The sequence below is a fragment of the Crocodylus siamensis genome, chromosome 13, assembly GCF_052110815.1.
Source record: "Crocodylus siamensis isolate JL-2025a chromosome 13, ASM5211081v1, whole genome shotgun sequence".
NCBI lineage: Eukaryota > Metazoa > Chordata > Crocodylia > Crocodylidae > Crocodylus > Crocodylus siamensis.
In genome coordinates, this window is record NC_143407.1 from 9,421,476 (window position 1) to 9,443,507 (window position 22,032).

The 22,032-nt window shown below is 46.8% G+C and overlaps 1 protein-coding gene across 4 annotated transcripts in view; it reads left to right on the forward strand.

Annotated features, from left to right (window-relative positions):
• BRPF3 (bromodomain and PHD finger containing 3) overlaps positions 1-22,032 on the forward strand; it is a 43,311-nt gene that overhangs the window by 3,224 nt on the left and 18,055 nt on the right. For 2 of the 4 annotated variants that reach the window (XM_090025220.1, XM_090025221.1), the window contains exons 2-8: positions 9,917-11,319; positions 12,571-12,727; positions 14,283-14,414; positions 16,307-16,435; positions 16,851-17,163; positions 18,810-19,079; positions 21,430-21,933. In XM_090025220.1, the coding sequence (XP_089881346.1) occupies positions 9,935-11,319; positions 12,571-12,727; positions 14,283-14,414; positions 16,307-16,435; positions 16,851-17,163; positions 18,810-19,079; positions 21,430-21,933 (2,890 nt within the window). In that variant the 5' untranslated portion in view covers positions 9,917-9,934. The remainder of the gene's footprint in view (positions 1-9,916; positions 11,320-12,570; positions 12,728-14,282; positions 14,415-16,306; positions 16,436-16,850; positions 17,164-18,809; positions 19,080-21,429; positions 21,934-22,032) is intronic. The other 2 variants (XM_090025222.1, XM_090025223.1) reach the window with 2 other exon arrangements.

The following is a 22,032-nucleotide window of genomic DNA, read 5'->3' on the forward strand; positions in this document are numbered from 1 at the left end:
ATGGCAGCATAGGTCTGAGTGTCATCTGTACTGAATACTCACTAATCCTCTGTGAGAGGTATTTTAGACACAGTGAACAAGAGAGTTGGCAACATCGACCCTTATACCACCCCAAAAGCCAGATCTCAGGAAACCTGTTTGCACCATGACTATCCTTTGGGTTCTCAGAAGATCAGGCATGGAGCCACACAAAATCAACTTCTTCCACCCCTGCTAATGTCCACAAATAAACTAAGAAACCTCAGAGCCAACTTGGATGGCTGTTTCATCTTTTGCCCAGCAGTCAGTGCAGTTTCTTATCCTTTGTCCAGGCCATCAACAGGACTTCTGGGATCTGAGGAATGGAATAATAGCTAGATTTGCCTCATCGCAGCCTTCTGAATTAACCTTCCTTAAAAATGAGAGGGGATAGTCAGTCCTCTGTCATCCAGAGTGTTTGCATTAAGAATTTATTTGCAAAAAGGCATTTTTGAAGAACTGCTTGAACTTGCCCCTGTAGTGAAACATTGATATTTTGACCCACAGCAGACCTAGGGCCTAGGATTTTTCCACTCATGTTCACTTGCCAGAAAGGACAGGAGTCCAACTTGCAGTTCATGGTGTGAAGCTGTCCCAGCACCTCTTAGTAAGTGATCCTGGCTGGAACTCTATTAGAAAAGACAAAGTGTATTTGCCAGACATGGTACAGCACAGTCTAAATGAGCAATTCTTTCTGCAAAGTTAGCATGAAAATGTCACAACAGAAACACGACTCAGCAACCCACTGAAGGGCTCACCAGCTAAACAGCAAAGCTGTGTAGAGTTGGACAAAGTTTTGTGGATGCTGTGGTGAAAGTGAAAAATCCTTAGCACAGTCACAATATGCGATTGGAGAAATTTCACGTGGCACAGTCTGCTTAGAGCTCCTGCCTCTGACATCCAGGTTGTCTGCCTTTCATGTTTTGTCTCCGCTTCTGAGGCTGAGCTCCAGTGAAAGAAGTGCACCAAGCCTCAGATTGAAGGAAACAGTGAAACAGTGGCAGGCCCATAACAAAAGTCAAGTCTGTTCTTCTTTCTTTTCGACCCCTACAACCAGATTCAGAGAGTGTGCCCTCCTTTAAGAGCGGAAACTGCAACTACATCGTTCAGTCCCCTGGCAGCTGTGTAATGTTGGGATGAACCAGAGGAATTGCTATTTATGTGGCTTTTGAAATCACCAAGCGCCATCAGGTTTGCTGGTTCCTGTGTCACTGCAATGAAGAACCTAGTCATTGCAGACTGAGCTGCTTCATCAATGTGGAGTGGCCTGTGCACCACCCCTAACCCCATGTTAGGCTGCAACCTGAGGCTCACATGAGTTGCACATGGGCAGTCAGATGGAGCACTGGTACCGGAGGTCACTTCTGTCTGATGTCAGATGGAAAAAGCATGTCTGTGCCTCTTCCCTGAGAGCTTTTTCATATTGAACCAAATACCTAGCTGGAGTCAAATGTATCCCAGATGGTCTTGTAGTATCATCCGGACTTCACATGCAAAAAGCAAGGGGCTCTGTCTTTATTATACCATGGATAGTTTTAACATTTTAGCCTTGTATTCAGCAGCATGAATCCTGCTCCTCACATCTTGTTCACTGAGAATGGTTTAGTGAAATCAAAGGACCCAGAATTTTACTACTTGGCCTTAGTTTACGCTTCTTGTCTTAATCAGTGTGTGATATTTTCTTGTTTGGTCTCTTGGTTACTAGACTTTATCTGCCTGCAGTCTTCTGCATCCTCAGCCCAGGAGACTGTGGCCCAGCCTTTTTGGCCAACCATAGACAATTAGTGGAGGAAACAGGTGTTCAGATAAGAACCTCCAGGGCAGGTCATGACTTCTAGAGCACAATTCCCCTGGCATGCTGCTGTTTCCCAAGGTACGTCCACCCAGATGGTACCTGACTGCTTCAACCCTTGCTGCATTCCCTGTGGGATTCTCTGCTACTTCTTGACGGGCTCTCATTCCCAGCCACTTGCTCTTAAACCACCTCTGTTCCTTCCATGTAAACCAATCCAGCTGTACCCACAAAACAAGGCAGATGCAATTAAAAAAATCCCAAACCACCACCCATTCAAGTGTCAGTGGCTTTCTTCCAGCTCTACTCAGTGGTGATGGAGGAGCTGACTTACATCTTCCCCTGGCAGCTCTCACGGGTAAGAGAGTGCAGCGTCTGGCTTTGGCGGGTGGAAGTGGGACGGGTGGCTGGAATGTAGGTTGCTGGCACAAGTATATTGCCAAAGAAAGAGTCTGACCTTGTGATAAGTGGGAGGAACGTGGATGTTTACAGTGGCTAAGCAAACTTGGATGGTTGGTTGCGTTGTTACTCTGGAAGTGAGTTCTGGAGGCCCATTAGGCAAAGTCTGAAGCTGAATGGCACTGGCAATCAATTGGCAAAGGCACAGTGGGCTGTTGATACTGGGAAAAAAGGTGCTTTAATTACCAGTACAGAGGGAGATCTCCAGAGAGGCACCAGGGGAATGTGACTTGACTTCATTGGGGTAGGGTTTAGGAAGAAGTGATGCATAACAGCATGGGAAGGACATCTAACAGAACGAAGGATGCAAAGGGAAGGGCTGGTCGTCATTGGAAAGGAGTGGAATATAATAGAGGGTGTTGAAGTTAGGAGGGTGCTGGAAAATAATATTGAAATTCTGGAAGCATACATACAGCATGAAGGTAAATCAGGGCAGCATTTCGCCCTTAGACTGGAGGACCCATTTGTGCCATTGAAGCGTTGCAGGCTAGAGAATGAAACTGCTCCCCAAAACCAGGTAGGAAAGAGCCACATGGTCCAATGCGTATGTAAGAGCCATGCTATTTTGTTTGGTTGTGTTGCTCTCTAGGAACCTGTCCCACGGTTCCTGGCACAGTACCCGGAAGCAGTGGATGACGGGAGATTTTTGAAAACTTGCCAGTGCAGTGTGGGGACAGCGAGTGGAGGACTGTGTGAACCTTTGTGTTGTTACACTGGTGGCCTTGTCCACATCACAACCAAACCAGAACAGCCCAAAATGTGTAGTATTTAGTTCTGCTGAAATCAAGCTTAGTCTGTATTTCAACACGTGTGTCTGCTGTCAGGAATGCTCTTTTGGGCTACCGGGAGAAGTGTTTTACATGTGAGCATGGTGCCTAGGAGAATTCATAGAATAGCAACGTTTAAGCGTGCAAAAGACCTTGGTGTTTGCGCAGACATATTTCAAGCCATTTGTTTTGGAGATTTGTTAACATTGTGGAGATAGGGTCTGAACATCAGGACAGCTACAATATCCCTTCTGAGACTAGCGGTTCTCCCTGACCCTGCCATTCATAATGGTTTCAGTGTTTCTGCATCGTATTAAATAATTGTGTTTTGTAAGTCGGTTGTTTTATGGCAGCCTGTTGCTATGGTAGAGACCCTGCTTGCATAATTTCTGGCAATGTGATTGTGTCAGTAAGACAACACACATCTCACCTGTGGGCTTTGGGTTAGCGAGTGACTTAGCTTTTGCTACAGCAGGTCCTAGCCTGTGGTACATGCTGGCCCTGAAATCTTAACTGTCTAAATGTCTTTCCTTCAAAAAAGCATCTAAACAGCTTTATTTTCTATCCCCAAATGTACTAGTTACAGTGACTTCAATAGAGCCTTACCCTCGTTAGGGTGCATGCATACATTTTTTGAAGGAGCCTTAGGAACGTAGGGCCATCTCTGTTAGTTCACCTGAGTAGTAGAATTTAATTCCGTTTCTACAAACCTGAGGCCAGCTTCAGTTTTCACAGGCTGCCCCATCACTTATGCCATTTATGCACTTTATTCTCCCTCATGTGAGCCATGCTTCACTCCTCACTGGCCTGGGTGATGCCCAGTCCCCCCCGGGCTGGATCCAACCTCTTTGTGGGCTAAATCTGGCCTGTGGGCCTAGGTTGCCAACACCTGGTTTACTATGATGATCTGGGAAGGAAGCTGAGTAAGAATATCGTGTCTCTTTTCTTGGACCTCCCTTTTCTTACTGCCTCATTTGATCCCTTTGTTAGCTCCCTTCCTAAGTTGCAGTTTTCCCAGGCAATACTCAGACTGTCTCAGCAAGCACATCCCACCTTTGTGTTTCAGGTCAGCGGGTGACTTAGCTCTTACTGTTACAGGTACAGGCATACCTCGGAGATACTGCGGATTCGGTTCCAGACCACCGCAATAAAGCGAATATCGCAATAAAGCGAGTCACACGAATTTTTTGGTTTCCCAGTGCATATAAAAGTTATGTTTACACTATACTATAGTCTATTAAGTGTGCAATAGCATTATGTCTAAAAAAAAATGTACATACCTTAATTAAAAAATACTTTTTTGCTAAAAAATGCTAACCGTCATCTGAGCCTTCAGTGAGTCATAATCTTTTTGCTGGTGGAGGGTCTTGCCTCGATGTTGATGGCTGCTGACTGATTAGGGTGGTGGTTGCTGAAGATTGGGGTGGCTGTGGCAATTTCTTAAAATAAGACAACAAAGAAGTTTGCCGCATCGACTGACTCTTCCTTTCATGAAAGATTTCTCTGTAGCATGCGATGCCGTTTGATAGCATTTTACCCACAGTGGAACTTCTTTCAAAAGATCACAGATCACCATAACAAATATAATAATAATGAAAAAGTTTGAAATATTGCGAGAATTACCAAAATGTGACACAGAGACACGAAGTGAGCAAATGCTGTTGGAAAAATGGCACCGATGGAAAAATGGCGCCAATAGACTTGCTCGACGCAGGGCTGCCACAAACCTTCAATTTGTAAAAAAACACAATATCTGCAAAGCGCAATAAAGCGAAGCGCAATAAAACGAGGTATGCCTGTACTAGGCTGTGGCAGTCACTTTCTCTGGAATCTGCTTCTTTGCTTTAAAAAGCATCTAGCAACTTGCTTTTCTTAGGCATGATATTTACAGTGACTGCTTTCCTTCCTGGGTCCTTTTGTAGTGAACAGCTTGTTGGCTTGTATCCCTCCAACAGGGCTGCCTTATTTTATTTGAAAAGTCTGTTATTGCACAGACTGAGACAGACTCAGGACATGTGAAATTGGCTTCTTTACTACCTGTTGATCAAGTGCTTAGTAGTACTTTAAGTGCAAGGTGTTGAAATGCATGATCTCTCTGTTGCAGGTGGGGGCTGAAGTGAATTGCCGCTGTAGCTACAGGGCCTTGTATTAGCACCTGCCAGTTATTGTTATGGGTGCAAATTGAGTCTGTACAAAGGGAGGCCTCCCCCCTTGACAATTTACCCCTGAACCCTGGGTGCATTGTATGATCCTTCACTGGTTATACTTTAGAGCTGGATCTTGATTGCTAATTACTGGAGCTAATTCACTACTGTTGTAGGACCCAAGCCTGCAAGTTCTTTCTTATTCTTGTCTTGTGAGGGTTTTGCAGCACCCAAGAGTTTTATAGACCTGGAGGGATGCAGTTTATTAATACAAACATGGGTTCTAATGGTTTTTCATGACTGCAGGTTTTCTAGGAAGGGTTGAATTTATGTAATTCAAAAAAACCAATGGGTGAGGCAGCAGTTCAGCCCCTTAATACACCCTCTCTGAGACAAGTGATAAGCAGTAAGTGCGCATATCATCTCAGGAGGCTTTTGCACTCTGGTTTCACACCCTGCTGTCACTCTCTTCTTTGGCCTGCTGCCTCGTGTCCTTTAGCCCATTTCTTCCCACAGCTTATTTTTTTGTCCTCGCTCTCCTCCCAGGTTGTTCCCTGGCTTCCTTAGCTTTCCCTTCATACCCGTTTCCCACCTCTCTTCCAACCTAGTCCTCTTGTGGACAGTGCAGTGTCTTACCCTTCTCTAGCTGCTCCAACTCCAAAGTGACATGGAAACTCTGGCCCCAATATTCCACTCTTTTCATCTTTTTCTACCCCCTAAATGTTCCATTTGTTGTTTGAAGGGTGCTGGAAAGGATATTAATTTTCTTCCCTGTAGCACAGTCTTTCCCTTCACTATCTACCACCAGTCTATTGCTTGAGGTTGGAAATGAAACCTAGCCTGTGTCTCTTTGTGACAAGTGGGAACTCCTCGACCAGCACAGTACTGGCCACCCACCTATCTTTGGGCAACGCTGCCCACCTGCTTTCCTGCCATGCCTTGATTGTAAATTATTGAGTTATTAATTAGGCGGGAGGCTGCCTTTCGACTGCCCTGTTGATGAGGGCCAAATGTACACTCTCCGAGCATCCCTACGTGTGTCCCATGCCTCGCAGATGTTGCTCACAGCTATGCTAAGCTCCAGCCTGAGGCCAGGTTCAACTCATCACAGTATTGAGTTTCTTTCTTTCTGCCCTGCTAGGGCCACACTCATACCACCTCCTTCTCACCGAGGCCTCTGATGCTCCACCGGCTCTCACCCGGTCTCTCTCATACTGCCCTTTGTGGTACTGCCCCTTCTCTCCAGGGGACCACACTCACCCTGCCCTCTCCCAAAGGGTCTTCAGGCTTGCTACTCTTCACTCCTTGGCCAGCAAACACACAGTCTTTGGGGCATCTCCTGCTACCCTCACCTTAGCAAGCATTGGGTAGTTCACAAAATGCTGTGCTAACTCTGTCCCTGGTCTCATAGCCAGGTAACTCCCCACAGCTACTCCCTATTCAGGGAGCGATGGCTCACCCCCTGTTTTCCTCCTCTGCCGCCCTCCAGTCGGCCTCTGGTCCACCTATGGCCTCAGATGCCTGGAGGCTTACCTGGACCTAACTCCAGCCCCGTGCTAGCAGGGCCTCCGCTCAAACCCCTGCCGTACCCCAACACATGCCCCTTGCTCTCAGGGCTTCACCACTGCCGCTCTCTAGTCCGCCGCGTACTGTGGGGCCTGGGGTCAAACACCCCTGCAGGCCCAGGTGCCACTCGTCGGTGTGCCTGGCCCACAACTCACACCCTCTCACCAAGGCATCAACTGCTCCTGTTATGGGGTCTTCCACCCCTTCAGGCTCAGGTGCTTCTCAAAACTCACCTGGTCTCCACTACACCTCTTTGGGGTCTTGCTCAGGTGTCCCCTATGAGTGTCCGTGGCCCCACTACTTCCTCTGATATTAAACCTGTAACCCACCAGGTGGTGAGGGCAGGAGTTTAGGTGCCCCAACCCACCTTACACCAGGGAGCCCTCGGTTCTGGCATATAAGTGGTCCTGCCCTGCCACAGGCAGGACTACTAGGCCTCCCTGTCCCAGCAGGATGCAGTTTTTGGTCATGCCCAGGACCAGTGAGGCTTCCTCCTTCCCCATAGCCTCACCCTAGCCTCTGAGATGTTCTTGGAGCAGCAGCTTTTCTGGGAGATGTTGCTTCCGCGGTGCCTGGCAGCAAAACTATTTGTCTCCAGCCTTCCTGGCCTGGGACTTAAAATGGCCACTCATCAGGGCTGGGGCTGCACCTGCCTGCTGCCAGATCCAGGTTGTAAAGTGGGAGAGCACTGAAGTTGCCCTGCCACGCACCTTCCCCTTACCATGTTTAGCAGGGAAGGCTTTTCCCTGCTGCTCCCAAAAACTGGCTCCCCCGGAGCCTGTGATAGTCCTAAAGTGGTGAGCACCCCACTGGTGCTCTGCCACACGCCCATTTAATTTCTTTGTAGACCCTGGCAAATATCAGAAGAAGGCGATGCGTTGTCCTCATGCTTGGCCCACAACATTGCTGCATTCTTCCTTGGGCTCTGTTTAGCTCATGCCATATGTCTGAAAGCACCAGCATATCTAATAATATACCATTTTCTCTGGAGTGCTGTCTGGGGAACACTTTTCACAGGGACAGTGAGACAGACTGGTTTTTCACTGCCTTGGCTCAGTTGTGTCATATAGTCAAGGTACAAAAGCTTTTTAAATCAAGGTGGATTCAGATTTCTCCAAGTGTAGTGCTAATTTTGCAACAGCTACCATAAGACCTTCACGCTAGAGCAATGTTTCTCAACCTGGGTGCTTTAGCACCCTGTGGGGGTTGAGATTCTTTCAAGGGTGCTGCAAGGTGCCATGTGATGTGAGCACTATTAGGTGTGCAAATATGATTCACAAGATAAACCCAGAGATTTTAAATAGAAGCCTATAGCAGTGAAAGCATTCTAACTTGCTTTCATCTTTCTGAGTTCTTTGCAACAAAAGAGTTTCTGTTTTATTTTTCTGTAGTCAAAATTGGAGTGAAAGCTAAGAGCTGGCATTTTCTGACAGGTACCTTGAGTGTAATGAGGGGTGCCTTGAGTCTAAAAGAGGTTGAGAACCACTGCACTAAAATACCAGCTCAGCCGTGTGAAGAGAACATGCAACACAGAATAAAACTTACTTTTAAAGATAACTCTTTTAAGTCTTTGCCCAGCCTTGGTGATTTCCATGCCTCTTTCTCCCAATCCCACTCACTAGTCATTTCTTTGTGTCTGTCCAGTTTCTATCCACTCTTGACCCACCGAAGCTAATATCTTCACTAGACTTGTGAATCGGGTTGATTACTGATCCAGGTTGATTTGCAGATCAAAGCTACTTTTGCCATTAGAAACCAGTGATGCTCTATAGAAGGAATCTCCAGGTCTCTGAGGAAGTGGTTATTTGGACCGGGTGGAAGATTGAGAAAATTCCTTTCATACTTCCCTTGACACAAAAGAGAGCCATGATGAATGAATAACCAAGTCGTCACCAGTCCCTATGCTGTGTGTGGACGTTGCATTCTCCTGCTTGGAGCTATTTCTATAGCCATGCATGCTTTATTTATTAATTTATTGCTTTGAATGTTCAAAACAATTGCCCATGGTGAAGTTTTGCATCCGTGTACAATTATTATTACAGTTTATAAAATTGGATTTTTAGACTACACTATGCCATGAAGACATGCAGTGTCCCCAACCTACTTCAATCCAATCCTTTAGGCAGATACCTGGAAATGTCCCAGACAAGGAAGAGGCATTGCATTTGTCCTAGGACAATTTGTGCCTGTGTTTATCCCAGAACAGAAATGTCCTGGGATTGGTGTGTGCACACATTGCCCTTCCATTCAGAGTTTAGTGAGTGAGTGGCTGAATGCACTTTTCTGCTATTGATTCAACAGTGCAATCCTGGGGTAATCGTTTAGACACACTTTCTGAAGTCCTGGAAGAAACTGTTAGCACTTCTTATCCCATGCACATTTTTAGGATTTGTCTCAGAACAACCGACACAGATCGCTGAATGATCCCACTTTGTCCCTAGGTACAATAGTTTTTCCTGGGATAAATACAATATCTGTTTGTAGCCCCAGCATTATTAGACCACTTCAGACAGCACTTGGCCAGATAAATCTCTTTCAAACCTCTCCATATGTGATTGCACACCATTTTCTTGAGAAAATGCCTAGCACAACTCTCTGGGCCCATGTCTGAGTTCACTACTGTGGTGGACTTCTTGAAAAGGGTTGTATAAAGGCTACGTTGGAATGGCAGTTGCAACCTTAGTTGTGTAAAATAGGCATTGCCACCATTGACAAAAGACTGCTTCCCCTCGATAGCCATATATCTGCAAATCCCATGGTGCATTTGATCAGCAGTGGGATTTTACTTTCAGGTATAGGTATGTAATACTCTTGTGTAGAATGCTTAACTGTTTTTTCTACTAGACTCTGGAAATATTGAAACATGTAGTGAATAAAAACAGCATTGTGATTTCCCAGGTAGGAACAGTGCTTCCTCTTAAGTTTGGAAGACACCCAGCACATTGCGTGAGCTACCGGAAATAATAATAATAATAAAAAAATACCTATTGATGTGTGTGTACCTCTTCGACTTAAAGAAAGTGGAAGGACTTCCAATACTTTAGGAAGTCTGCAATTGTGTCTTTAATGAAAATGTTGCACTCCATAGTTCAGAGTAAGATTTTGAATCTGCTGCTCATGATTGTCTGTCCTCCTGTCTTAAATTGCATTCTGCCTGGGTTGTATTACAGGTTTTCTGGGTTGCAGCTATGAGGAAACCTCGGAGGAGGTCCCGGCAGAACCTCGAGGGGAGACGCTCTCCCTCGCCCTACAGCTTGAAATGCTCACCCACCCGAGAGACTCTGACATATGCCCAGGCCCAGCGGATTGTAGAGGTTGACATTGATGGACGTCTTCATCGTATCAGCATCTATGATCCTCTGAAGATCATCACAGAGGATGAGCTGACAGCTCAGGATATCACAGAGTGCAACAGCAACAAAGAAAACAGTGAGCAGCCCCTGTTCCCATCAAAGTCCAAGAAAACACCATCTAAAGGCAAAAAGAAGGAGTCGTGTTCCAAACATGCGCCAGGGACATCCTTACACTTACCCCAGCCCAGCTTCCGGGTAATGGACTCCTTCAGCCAGCCGGATGCTCCTCCCCTGCCTGCAGCATATTACCGGTACATTGAGAAACCTCCTGAGGACCTCGATGCAGACGTGGAGTATGACATGGATGAGGAGGATCTGGCTTGGCTGGAAATGGTCAACCAGAAGAGGACGGAAGATGGCTATGGGTCGATTTCTGCTGACACTTTTGAGCTGCTAGTGGATCGACTGGAGAAGGAGTCCTATTTAGAGAGCCGCAACAACGGGGCTCAACAGTCCCTTATTGACGAGGATGCCTTCTGCTGCGTCTGCATGGACGATGAGTGTCACAACAGTAATGTCATCCTGTTCTGTGACATCTGTAACTTGGCCGTGCACCAGGAGTGTTACGGCGTGCCCTACATCCCCGAGGGCCAGTGGCTTTGCCGCTGTTGCCTTCAGTCCCCTTCCCGCCCGGTTGATTGTGTTCTTTGTCCAAACAAAGGTGGCGCCTTCAAGCAGACCAGCGATGGCCACTGGGCCCATGTTGTTTGTGCCATCTGGATCCCAGAGGTCTGCTTTGCTAACACTGTGTTCCTGGAGCCCATTGAGGGGATCAACAACATCCCACCCGCTCGCTGGAAACTCACTTGCTACATCTGCAAGCAAAAAGGCATGGGAGCTGCCATCCAGTGCCACAAGGTGAACTGCTACACTGCCTTCCATGTCACCTGTGCCCAGCGTGCTGGTCTCTTCATGAAGATTGAGCCCATGAGAGAGACCAGTGTCAACGGCACGACTTTCACGGTGCGTAAGACTGCTTATTGTGAGGCTCATTCCCCACCTGGGACACTGAAAAAAGGGTCTCCAGCTGCTACCAGTGAGGGGGAGGAGGACATTATGAAGGAGGAAAGAGAGGAGGAGGGCAGCACTGGGACCCCCAAGGGATCTCTGAAGAAGAACAAAGTGAAGTTGAAACAGAAGATCAAAAAGGAAGGTGGTGACCTGACAGATGGACGCTCATCTGTGCCACTGGTGATGGTCACACAAATCCCTTCTTACCGGTGAGTGTTGGGGAAGAAGCTCTTTGGTCATGGGGGACTGAGTTGGGCAGTGAGACTCAAGTCCTGACAGGGGCTGAATCCACAGGAGCGGTCAGTGTTAACCAAACAGCCACAACAAGATGCAGGCTGTCAGGTGAAGTTTGACTATCACACTCTATTGCAGAAAAAAGAAACCAAGTGCAGTACTGTAGTTGCCATTTGCACAGTCTGACAGGGGACCAGTTGGCCTCTGCAGTGTTTACTAAATTTATGTGCATGCACTAAGAGAAGAAAAATTGATCACTTTTCTGGCAAGCAGCCAGAGATTTTAAGTTGAAGAGTGTCTTGTGGCTCAGGAGCTATAATCTGAGTGTCACTGGGATAGGGCTTGTATGTTGAGCACTGAGTCCAGCATCTGTCTTCCCTCTAATCTTTAATCTGCACACCCTCAGAACAATTCCCCAACTGTGTAGTAAACTAGTATCTGTTCTCAGGTGATCTGTATCAGGTAGACAGTATCATTACAGGGGATGTTCATGTTGTATGGTGACCATGTCTGAAAATAGTTGTGGGCAAGGTTACAAGTCATCAGGTGAATGGAAGCTTTTGTATGATAAAGAACTACTGTATTTTGATTCCTGATCTCATAGCTCAAAAAATTCTGCCATTGTCCTGAACAACTTTGAATTTGGCTTAATATATTTCAGGCAGATCAGGCGCATGAAGATTTAAATGTTGCTTTATTTTCGTTGGACATCTTGGAACACGCAGCTGGATATACCTGATATTTTAATAGATCTTCTTTCCAAAACTGCTGCCAAGATACCACTTAGGCACACCCAGTGTTGTGAAGGGGTTAACACATGCTTTCCTTGGACTCCAGTTGTGTTTCTTTCCTAGATTTCCAACCTTCAGAATGCTAAACTTGAATGACTCCAGTAAAGTTACTGACATTGAAATGAGTTTGAAGTTAATTGCTGTTGTTGAGAAGAACTGGAGGTGGGATACCTGCTTTGGTGAGAACCTCCAGCAGAGCTGATGTTAAAATAGCAAAAGGTAGAGAGGGATAACCTCACAGCTGACAGACCCCAGATTGGCATGGACTGGCACAAGCTATGTGCATGGATCTTACTGTGCCTTGACACAAGTTTGCAAAAATTATGCAGTTGAGCCACAACAGGAGAGCTAACGTGTCAGCATGGTCCACAGAATCTGATGATTGCTTTGTTGTATGGGATAGTCTGCTCACTGACCCTTTTTTCTTGTCCTTAGGTTGAATAAAATCTGCAGCGGGCTCTCACTCCAGAGGAAGAACCAGTTTATGCAGCGGCTGCACAACTACTGGCTGCTGAAACGCCAGTCGAGGAATGGTGTGCCTCTCATACGGCGCCTGCACTCTCACTTACAGTCCCAAAGAAACGCAGAGCAGGTACTGCTTGCTGTTCAGCACTGTGCCCTGTGCTGCAGTAGTGTGGGAGAAAAGAGAAATGTGTGTGGGGAGGGAGTAAGCTTGAGGTTAATGGAAAGGGAAGCAGGGTGGATGGACTGGGAAGAGGTGATCCAAGTTTGAACTCTTGTGCAGCTAGGTAATGAGTTGTAGTTATTGAATTTGGGATTTGGAAAGGGCAAGCAAACCATCCTTTAAAATAAGTGTCACAGTGAAGAATGAGTGCTTTCTCTTTCTAAACCTTTCTTGCCTTTTGATAGTGTGCACAAGGGGTCAGGTCAGGTTTGTACTCGAATGCAACATCCACTATGCCAAAAGAAGTGGGGTGGGGTGGGATAATCCCTTAGATGATTTATAAAACCAAGGTCCTGAGTAACAGTGGTCATTCAACACATCATTCTCAAGAAAATGGGTGTTAGCTCTAGAGTCCTGGCCAAAAGTTGGTTTGGGTAATTCCTCCCTCAGCCTCACATTCAGTTCTTCCCATTCACGTTTACATGGCACCATATACACAGTCTCCAGTTGTCCTCTTTTGCTTTCTCTTCTGGACTGATGTGGCATTCAGCAGTGTTTGCATTCTGGAACAGAGATAGCTGGTGAGGTAGTGAACTGAAGTTATTTCCCTATGCAGTAGAATTACTAATCCTTGCAACTAACCTATTGGTGTGCATTGTGCATATTGTGCACATGTATTTTTTCCCATATTGAGCTGAAATCACAGACTTCAATTTGCATGCAGCCTCCTCTGGGTGATTAGTACAAAATTATCTCATGCTAATTAATGTAGAGTGTGGAGAGTACAACATTTGTTTGATATATTAATTTAGCAGCTTACAGCAGGTAGTATGTATAAATGAATGCTTCTGGGTTAAAGACACTATAATTATAAATCACCACTATTTCTTTCATGAAAGAATTTGGGTTTGTCCTTTATTGATAGTTACAGGCAAGCATTTATATGTGAGTCTATCCGTTTGAAAACCTATACAGGGATTAAGAGGAGGAAAGATACCTATAGATTAAGGCACTGGAGTAAGACTTCAGATATTTCTCCCATCTCTGGCTCTGATTTTGGGAAAGGCACTTGCTCTTGATGGCTTGGTTTCTTATTTGTAAAAGAGGAGATAATAGTTCCTTTTTCTCATGCTGTCTTATCTAGTCTGTTTAGACAACTCTTTGGGGCATGGATCTTCCCTTTCTAAGTACAGCATTTAACACAGTGAGTCCCCCATCTCAGCTCTATCAAGTAACTTTGATATGGAAGGAGTTAGTGAGAGTGAACATGGGCTAGAGCATACTTCTGGAATGAGGTTATAGTGTGGCTTAGATCTGCCCATATGGACAAAATCAAACTTTTTTTAACATGGTGAGGTAGGTAGTTACAGTGTTTCAGCACAGACAATTCTATAGTGTAGATAAATGTGGAAGTAAACATGAGCAAGGTGTGGGAGCAATGCAGCATAAACACTTGGAAAGCATAGAAAACACAAGAAGCCTTTATGTGTAAGTCCTCTCATTCCCGTGTTTCCTTGTGCAGAAGGAGCAGGATGAGAAGACCAGTGCAGTGAAGGAGGAACTGAAGTACTGGCAGAAACTGCGGCATGACTTGGAGAGGGCACGGTTGCTTATTGAGCTGATCCGTAAGAGGGAGAAACTCAAACGGGAACAGGTAGGTGGCTCTAGGGCTGAGAATCACTTCATTATGCTACCATAGAGTCTGGTGTCCCTTGCTACCTGCAGCTGCTCTGTCCTGGCAGAGGAACAGAACCACTGCACCTTTACTGAATCTCTCTTTTTCACAAGGTGTGATTTTTCTGAGGCTCTGAGCATCCATGACTCCTACTGATGTCAAAGAGAGGAGGTGCTGGTGTTCAGAACCTCTGTAGAACAGACCCTCAGTGGTTTGCACTGCGAGCGACAGCTGACTAGTGGCACGGACTGGAGCCCAGCAGTGTGCTGCAAATGCTGCCAGCTTCTTTACATAACTACCTGTGCATTTTAATCCTGACTTTAACCCCACTTCTAATTCAGTTTTGGGCATGGACCAGGTGCTTACACAATCGAAACAGGATCTCTGTTAATATTTATTACTGTATTTTGATAACCATCACTCTAAGAATGATCCTAAACCACCCATCTCCTCTTCAGTTGGTAAGCCCTAGCTTCCTGTGTCTTGCCTTCTTTGGGTGATTTTTGAGAAGAGGTAAACTTAGATCACTTAATAACTAGAAAGTTTTCCCTTTGGTCGTCGTATTTTTTCCAGCTTGCACTGAGTTGTATGATCATAGTTCTCTCACACGTTCCATTCTGGCATCAATGTTATTTACTATGCTTACTAGGCTGTCCAGTTGGGGATCATTTCTAGAGACAGCTGACTGGACTTCATGTATTTTTAGATTGAGCCTGTCTGATGGTGCCATCAGTGTTCATCTGCTGCTTGCAGTGTACCTGACTTAAAGTTTTGGCCTGATCCTGCTTCTAATGCAGTCAGAAATCATCCCTAGATTTTGTTTCTTTTTGCTTTCACTATCTTGATGTATCCGTGGCACAGTATGTCTAGCCAAACTAGCTGAAACCCCAGTGCAGTTTAGAAAGGAAAATTTATCTCAGAGAAACACATCTAGCTGAAGCTGTTTCCCAACCCAACTTGTAGGTATATAGCATGCCACCTGTTCCACCTCTTTGATCTTTGTTTAAATTCATTGCTGTTATCATGGAGGCCATAGGGCATGATTCTGTTTCCCTCTGTGTATTTAAATAGCAGCTTTTCAGCTGTGAGTGGTGTTTTTGGCACTTATGCACAGGTTGTGATTCTGTTATCCTTAAACTACGGATGCATAAATGTGTGCACTTAGACTGATCATGTGCAGTTGACTACACACTGGCTGTGAACGTACCCTGCTATGTATAGGCACCCATTGTGGGTGTGTAAATGCATACGAGTCACAAAAATGAAGCTGGACGAAAAGCAGTAACTAATGGACATTAGATACTGGAGGAGGAAGGGTCCTCCCTCTGCTTTAGTTCCTATAACTGAGTGGTTAGGGCACTGCCCAGGAAACTGGGGGCCCAGGTCCTAGAAAATCAAACAGGAACAAGTAAGAGGATATTGGGTTGACACTCAATCTATTGCACTATCCTACAGCCTGGTGTGGCAGGGTTTGAACCTGTGTGTCTCAGTCTTCCCAAATGCGGTGCTCTAGGTGATGTCTCACAAGCGAGGCATTATCTAGGCCTCTTCCAATGCTTCCTTTGAAGCGGTCTCCCTGGACAGCCAAGAGAAGAAGATAACATGGCGTCAAGTTGTGAGGGTATGTGGCTCAGTGAGAAGGCTGCTGCACTGAAAGGGAGCAGGCTCTGGGTTCTAGTCCTGGCCCTTGTTGCCAGTGGGGCAGAAACTTCCCTGCTGTATTATGTGCTCTCCATCCATTATGTTCAGTGAATAGTAAATGCAAGGGGCAATGACTCAAGTTCAAAAGAAGCACTAGAGAGGGGACTGGGTAATGCCTGAGCTGTCCCCATCTTGGATGTCTGTGCATTATTCCTTTCTCCCATCCTCAGGTCAAAGTTCAGCAAGCTGCTATGGAGTTACAGCTGACTCCTTTCAATGTACTACTGCGTACAACCTTGGACCTGCTACAGGAGAAGGATCCTGCTCAGATCTTTGCAGAGCCCGTTAACCTGAATGAGGCAAGTATCTTCTTTCCAAGAAGTGCAGTTTGGTGGGGGTGGAGCTGAGGTTTTGGTGGGGTATTGCTGGGAGGAAGGGAGAAGCCCTCATGGTGTGGATGACAAAACTAGGGCACTTCTGTGTAGAAACTCATTCCTTCTTTGTCCAACACTGGAATTCAGTAAGGAATTTCTCAAAGTGGCACTATCCTAGCTGGCCAAGACAGGGAACTGTTCACTGGAAGCCTACTAGAGTGCCTCAGTCAAATAATACCATTCTGCAGTTAGGGCAGGTCTGGTTTAACTGGGTGGAACAGAAATGGATTGATGGTGCTGTCCCTCTGCGGGTGGGAAGGACATGAAGAGTGCTTGTGATGGATGCGCTCTAGTTGGCTAGTAAATGGTTTTTGTAATTGTACAGGTTTTATATGTTTAGGTTCCAGATTACCTGGAATTCATTTCCAAACCAATGGATTTTTCCACCATGAGGCGGAAGCTGGAGTCCCACCTGTACCGAACCTTGGATGAGTTTGAGGAAGACTTTAACCTTATAGTTACCAACTGCATGAGGTATAATGCTAAAGACACCATTTTCCACCGAGCAGCTGTCCGGCTCAGAGACCTTGGAGGAGCGATATTGCGCCATGCGCGACGGCAGGCTGAAAACATTGGCTTTGACACTGAAGTGGGGATTCACCTGCCTGAGTCACCCAAAACAGAAGACTTTTACCGCTTTTCCTGGGAGGATGGTGAGTCACCCTTGCCTGTGTGTTTTTGTCTTAGTTAGCAGTCCAGGAAATGTCATGTCCTAACTCTGTGTCTAGGCCCAGCTGTCACTCAGCCATTGTCCTGAATCCACCATTCAAAAGGTGTAAGATTTGGCCTCACCTGTCTGACATAGCTCCCAGCCTTTGAACATCTCAAGGCATTTAAAAGAGACTAGGATCTTTGGAAAGTGTCACAATGGGAGCTCCTGGCTACTGGGCACACTGGAAAATCTGGTCCTGACATTGGTGTTGAAACCTTCTGAAAACATAGCCCCAAACTCTCATGAGAGAGCATTGGCTCTTTGTATCTGACATTGAAGAATTTCCCTTATGCAACACTACTATGAGCCCAAGAGGTATTTTTAATCCCCCTTTTCTGGGTGGGAAGCTGGGACCCAGAAAGATTAAGTCCAAGGTCACACAGAAAGTTCATGGCAGAGCCAGGCATTGACTCCACCTCTTTTGAGTCTCATCAGACCAAGGGCTTGCTAGTTGCTGTGGACTCTGTATACTGCAGTAGTACTGGAACCTGGGTAGTTTTAAAGGGCCTTGAAAAATTGACTTCATGCAGGATCAGATTGTCATGTACCCAGATTTCCTCCCCCAGTCTCCTTTTACTCCCTGGTTTGAGGCGATACATTTCATATGTCTTCAAGAAAAATCCCTTGCATCCCTTGGCAGTTCATTGTAGTCTGGGAGTGCAGTGGGATGGTGTCTTCTGTCTCTTAGTTTCTGTGATTTTCTTGGGTCACAACTGCTGCAGACAATCCAGGATAAATGAACTGCAGATTTTTAACCCTGTCCTAGAACTGCACAGGACATAATGAGCATAAATCAAAGGATTAGCTTGTTTTTAAGGTGAGAGTAGGGGAAAGGAAGAAATTCTTTATGGGGGAGATGGTGTCAATGTTGCTGGTGTCTTGACTCCTGCCAAAATCTTATCAAAATCCAAAAATACTGTCAGTTGGACCTTTATTTAGGGAGTATGCGACTGCTTCTGTTCCCCAAACCACCTGCATCTGTGTCTGTGAGTGTTTGTTTGCAACAGTGCTGAATGACATGGCCAAACTTATTCTAGGCCACTGCATCTCCTTTCTTTGGATCTCTCTGGTTATATCTGTGCTACATCCTTGATGCTTATGTGGCTGCTGCTGCTGATGTGCACCCCTGCCCTGCCCACCCTTGTCTGTCTATCATGCCTGGAAAAATGACAGGGAAGCTGCTCCAGGGGCATCTCAAGTGACCACTCTCAAGCACACTGGAGAGAGAGGCCTGGAGGGCAGTGGTGGGGAATGCCCCGAAGCACTGGTATTGCTGCCTTTTCAGGCAGGGTGTGTGGGAGTGGGAACAGGAGAGGGGAGGCATGCTGTTCAGTGGTAGCCTTGACGGCACCAGGCCACAGCTTAGATGTGCTCTCTATCTGTGATGTGCTTCCCAGTGGCTGCAGCCCTCTTGGCATCTAAGGCTGAGAATCCTGAAATCCTTCAGGGTTTGCATGTTGCAGACTCGCATGTGGGTGTGACCTGGGGTGACCGAGCTTCAGTACTGCAGAATTTCCTTCTCCAAAGGCTTGCTTCTTCATGACATAAGGGGTCAATAATCTCGGTTCACCTCTCTTCTTGCTGCAGTGGATAACATCCTTGTCCCTGAGAATCGGGCTCACCTTTCACTGGAGGCACAGCTGAAGGAGCTGCTGGAGAAGCTGGACATGGTGAGCACCATGAGGTCCAGCGGAGCCAGAACCCGACGCATTCGGCTCCTGAGACGTGAGATCAACTCCATCCGGCAGAAGGTGGCCCAGCAACAGAACAAGACCATGCCGAATGGAGAGTCCGCACCACGGGAGGAAGGGCTGGACAGAGTACTGAGGGGAGAACAGGATGATGATGGGGAGAAAGGTGAGAGTTTTCAGCAAGTCACCAAGGGAAAGGGAAAGAGAGCCCTGCAGGTTGGACAGGCAGGGGTGTGTGCAGGCGATTGCAGCAGACTGAATGTGCAATAGAGTTATTCCTCTTTGCACTAGAACGCTGAACAGCCAGACCTCTACTGTAGCAGAAGAGATGTCATATCTAACAAGCAGTGTTTAAAACAACAGGGAGCAGGTTGTGAAGGGCACGTAGGACTTCAAACCTTCCTGTTGTGTTGTGCTGCTTTACCGACCGATGTTTCAGTTTCTGGGAAATTAGAATCAGGCATGGGTTTACATGCCTCCAACCTCGGCTCCAATGGGAAATGTGGCCAGGTTGGAAGCCAAAAGCAAAGCCTAATCCATAGCATAGAGGGCAGTGAGTGTGGGATCCCATTCCAGTGCCTTTAGTTGTGCATGTCATATGAGCACCTTTAGAAGTGGTGCTAACTGAGATTGTCAGTAGATTAAGTGGAGAGTCCAGGGTCTGAAACATCACAGAGAAGGAACCTCCCCTGTAGGGGTTCTCCCAAAGGCAGGCATGAGGTGTGGTGGAGGAAGGTGATGGGAAGCTGGCACCCCCTCCTTATTTGTACTGAGACACACCTTGGTTTTAGGAGGCAGAAAGAAGAAAGGTTTTTCCAGAGTCATGGCTGAAAGTTGACTGCATGAAGTGGCTCACTCGGCAGTTCACTCGCCCTTAGCCTGCTCAGCCAAAAGCTATTGCCAGCTTGGCAGTGGCTGTAAGCGGGTTAAAACTGGATTCTGCCCCTGTTGAGTGTTGGCCCTGGAGAGAAGGAAGAGAAGCAGAACACTTGGCAGACTTTATACTGTCTCCATGCTTCTGTTCTGGCACAGAAACCAGCTTCCCTGCTTAAGACACGGTTTTGGTGGGCTAATTTTTTGGGGGAAAGGTGTGTGGTATAGGAGTAGATATGGTATTTTGCCTTTGCACTGAAATGGGAGGCTTCACCCTCCAGGACTATTATCAGTAACCTGCAGTAGGAGTCCATTTAGAAATTAAGAAATAAGGGTGTGTTATTAGTAAGGCATGTGGCAGCCCTGGTTACAGAGTGTGAGCCCTCTCATAGCTGGGATATGAGTGTGTCAGCGTTTGTTGAGTATGTACTAGCAGGTGATGATGCAGAGTGCCCTCTATGCCTGTACAGTGCCATATAGACACTATATACCACAGACCAAGAATTCATAGTGTGTGGAGCAGAGCAAGGTAGGATCTTTGTGATCTGGGCCCTCCTGTTCAGAAGGGTCACAAGCACAGCAGTGACATGGAGCTGGAGTGGCTTGTTACAGACATATTTGGCAGGCAATTTGCTGCCAACTCTCTGCAAGGTGGGCTTGAACTAGCTGGCCCCCAATACTTTTTAGAGTAGAGGTTTTCAACCTTTTTTATTTGCGAACCCCTAAACAATTTTGAATGGAGGTGTAGGCCCCTTTGGAAATTTTGAAGGGAGTTGCAGACTCCTTGGAATTGAAAGTGTGGGTATACACATACTTTTGAGTGATCATAATAATTTTTTGTGGGCCCTTTAGACATAGTCTGTGGACCCCCCACAAAGGTCTGCAGACTACATGTCGAAAACCACTGGTGTAGAGAGTCCATTCAGACCAGCAGATAGCAGGAGGAAGGCTCTTGATGGGTTGTCAGTGCCTGGGCTTAGAGGGAGAATATCAGGTTTTGGTGCAGGCATCTGGGCTTTCTCATCTTATATTTGGTAATCATATCCCGTAGGGCAAGAATAGGTTAGGCAGTGGCTCAGTCTGACTCTTCCTTCCCTGGTTCACTTTGCTCCTGGCTGGGCTATAGCATCTGGAGCAGCAGTATTCCACCTGCAGAGATCTGCTTTGATCATTTTTGGTTGCAGGGAGGTGGTGGGCTAGTTGTCCTCCCTCTGCCAGCAACGGCATCTGACATGGTAGAGAAGCAAGGGAAGTAACTACCTTTTTCCCTTACTGTTGGCAAAGCATTGCAGCAGTAGCAGCCAGTGCCAGAAAGGAGACAAGCATCCTAGGAGTTGGGGAAGGAATGCCCTGAGGTTATTCTTTTTCATGTTGGTGATAAAATGTCCAGAGAGTGACCTTAGTGATATGGTGCAAGTGACTGGCCAGGAGGCTGGATCTAGTGTGGGAGAAGAGGGGCTATCTCTTCAGGTTGGGGGGTGTCATTACATCTTTATCTGGGTACCCCCCTAGGGGAGTACAGATGCCTGATAGCACTGGAGCCTATGGCTTTCCCCTCACCATAGAGAAGCGGTAGGGTGGATGTTAGTATTTTGGGGAATTACTCTTTCTAAAATGTCCAAGCAGATTCTGTTGTTCTTTAGCAGATGACACCAAGCCCCCCCACCCCCCCACTCTGGAGCCCACAGGACCCGCACCCTCCCTGTCTGAGCTGGACTCTCTGCAGGACCCACCAATGCTCAAGCCCATTAGTGAAAGCAAGTCCTTGAGCCGGCTGCAGAAGCGCATGAAATCGGACGGCGAGCTCTTTGACAAGAAGACGCTGCAGAGGGAGAGCCAAGCCTTCCAGCGCTTGCTCAGTGACAATGGCCTGAATGGCCTGGCCCTCCAGGCCACGGACACTCCTGCCAACCCTCCATTCAGTGGTGTGGGCAGGCGGACATCTGTCCTTTTTAAAAAAGCTAAGAATGGGGTGAAGCTGCAGAAAGGCCTGGACTGCCCGCTGGAGAACGGAGAGGACCACAGCCAGACTGGACAGATTTCCTCTTCTGGCACAGAGGGTGAGCGGCAAGCCAGGAAACGGCCACGGAGCAGGAGCTGCAGTGAGAGCGATGTTGAGAAATCCCCCAGGCAGTCAGGAGACACAGGTGACTCCTCTGGGCTTTTCTTCCTCTGGCGCCTCTGACCAGCAGGAACTGGTTAGGGCAGTGGGGCCTGGTAAGCATTTTTTGCCAGCTGGCAGGGCT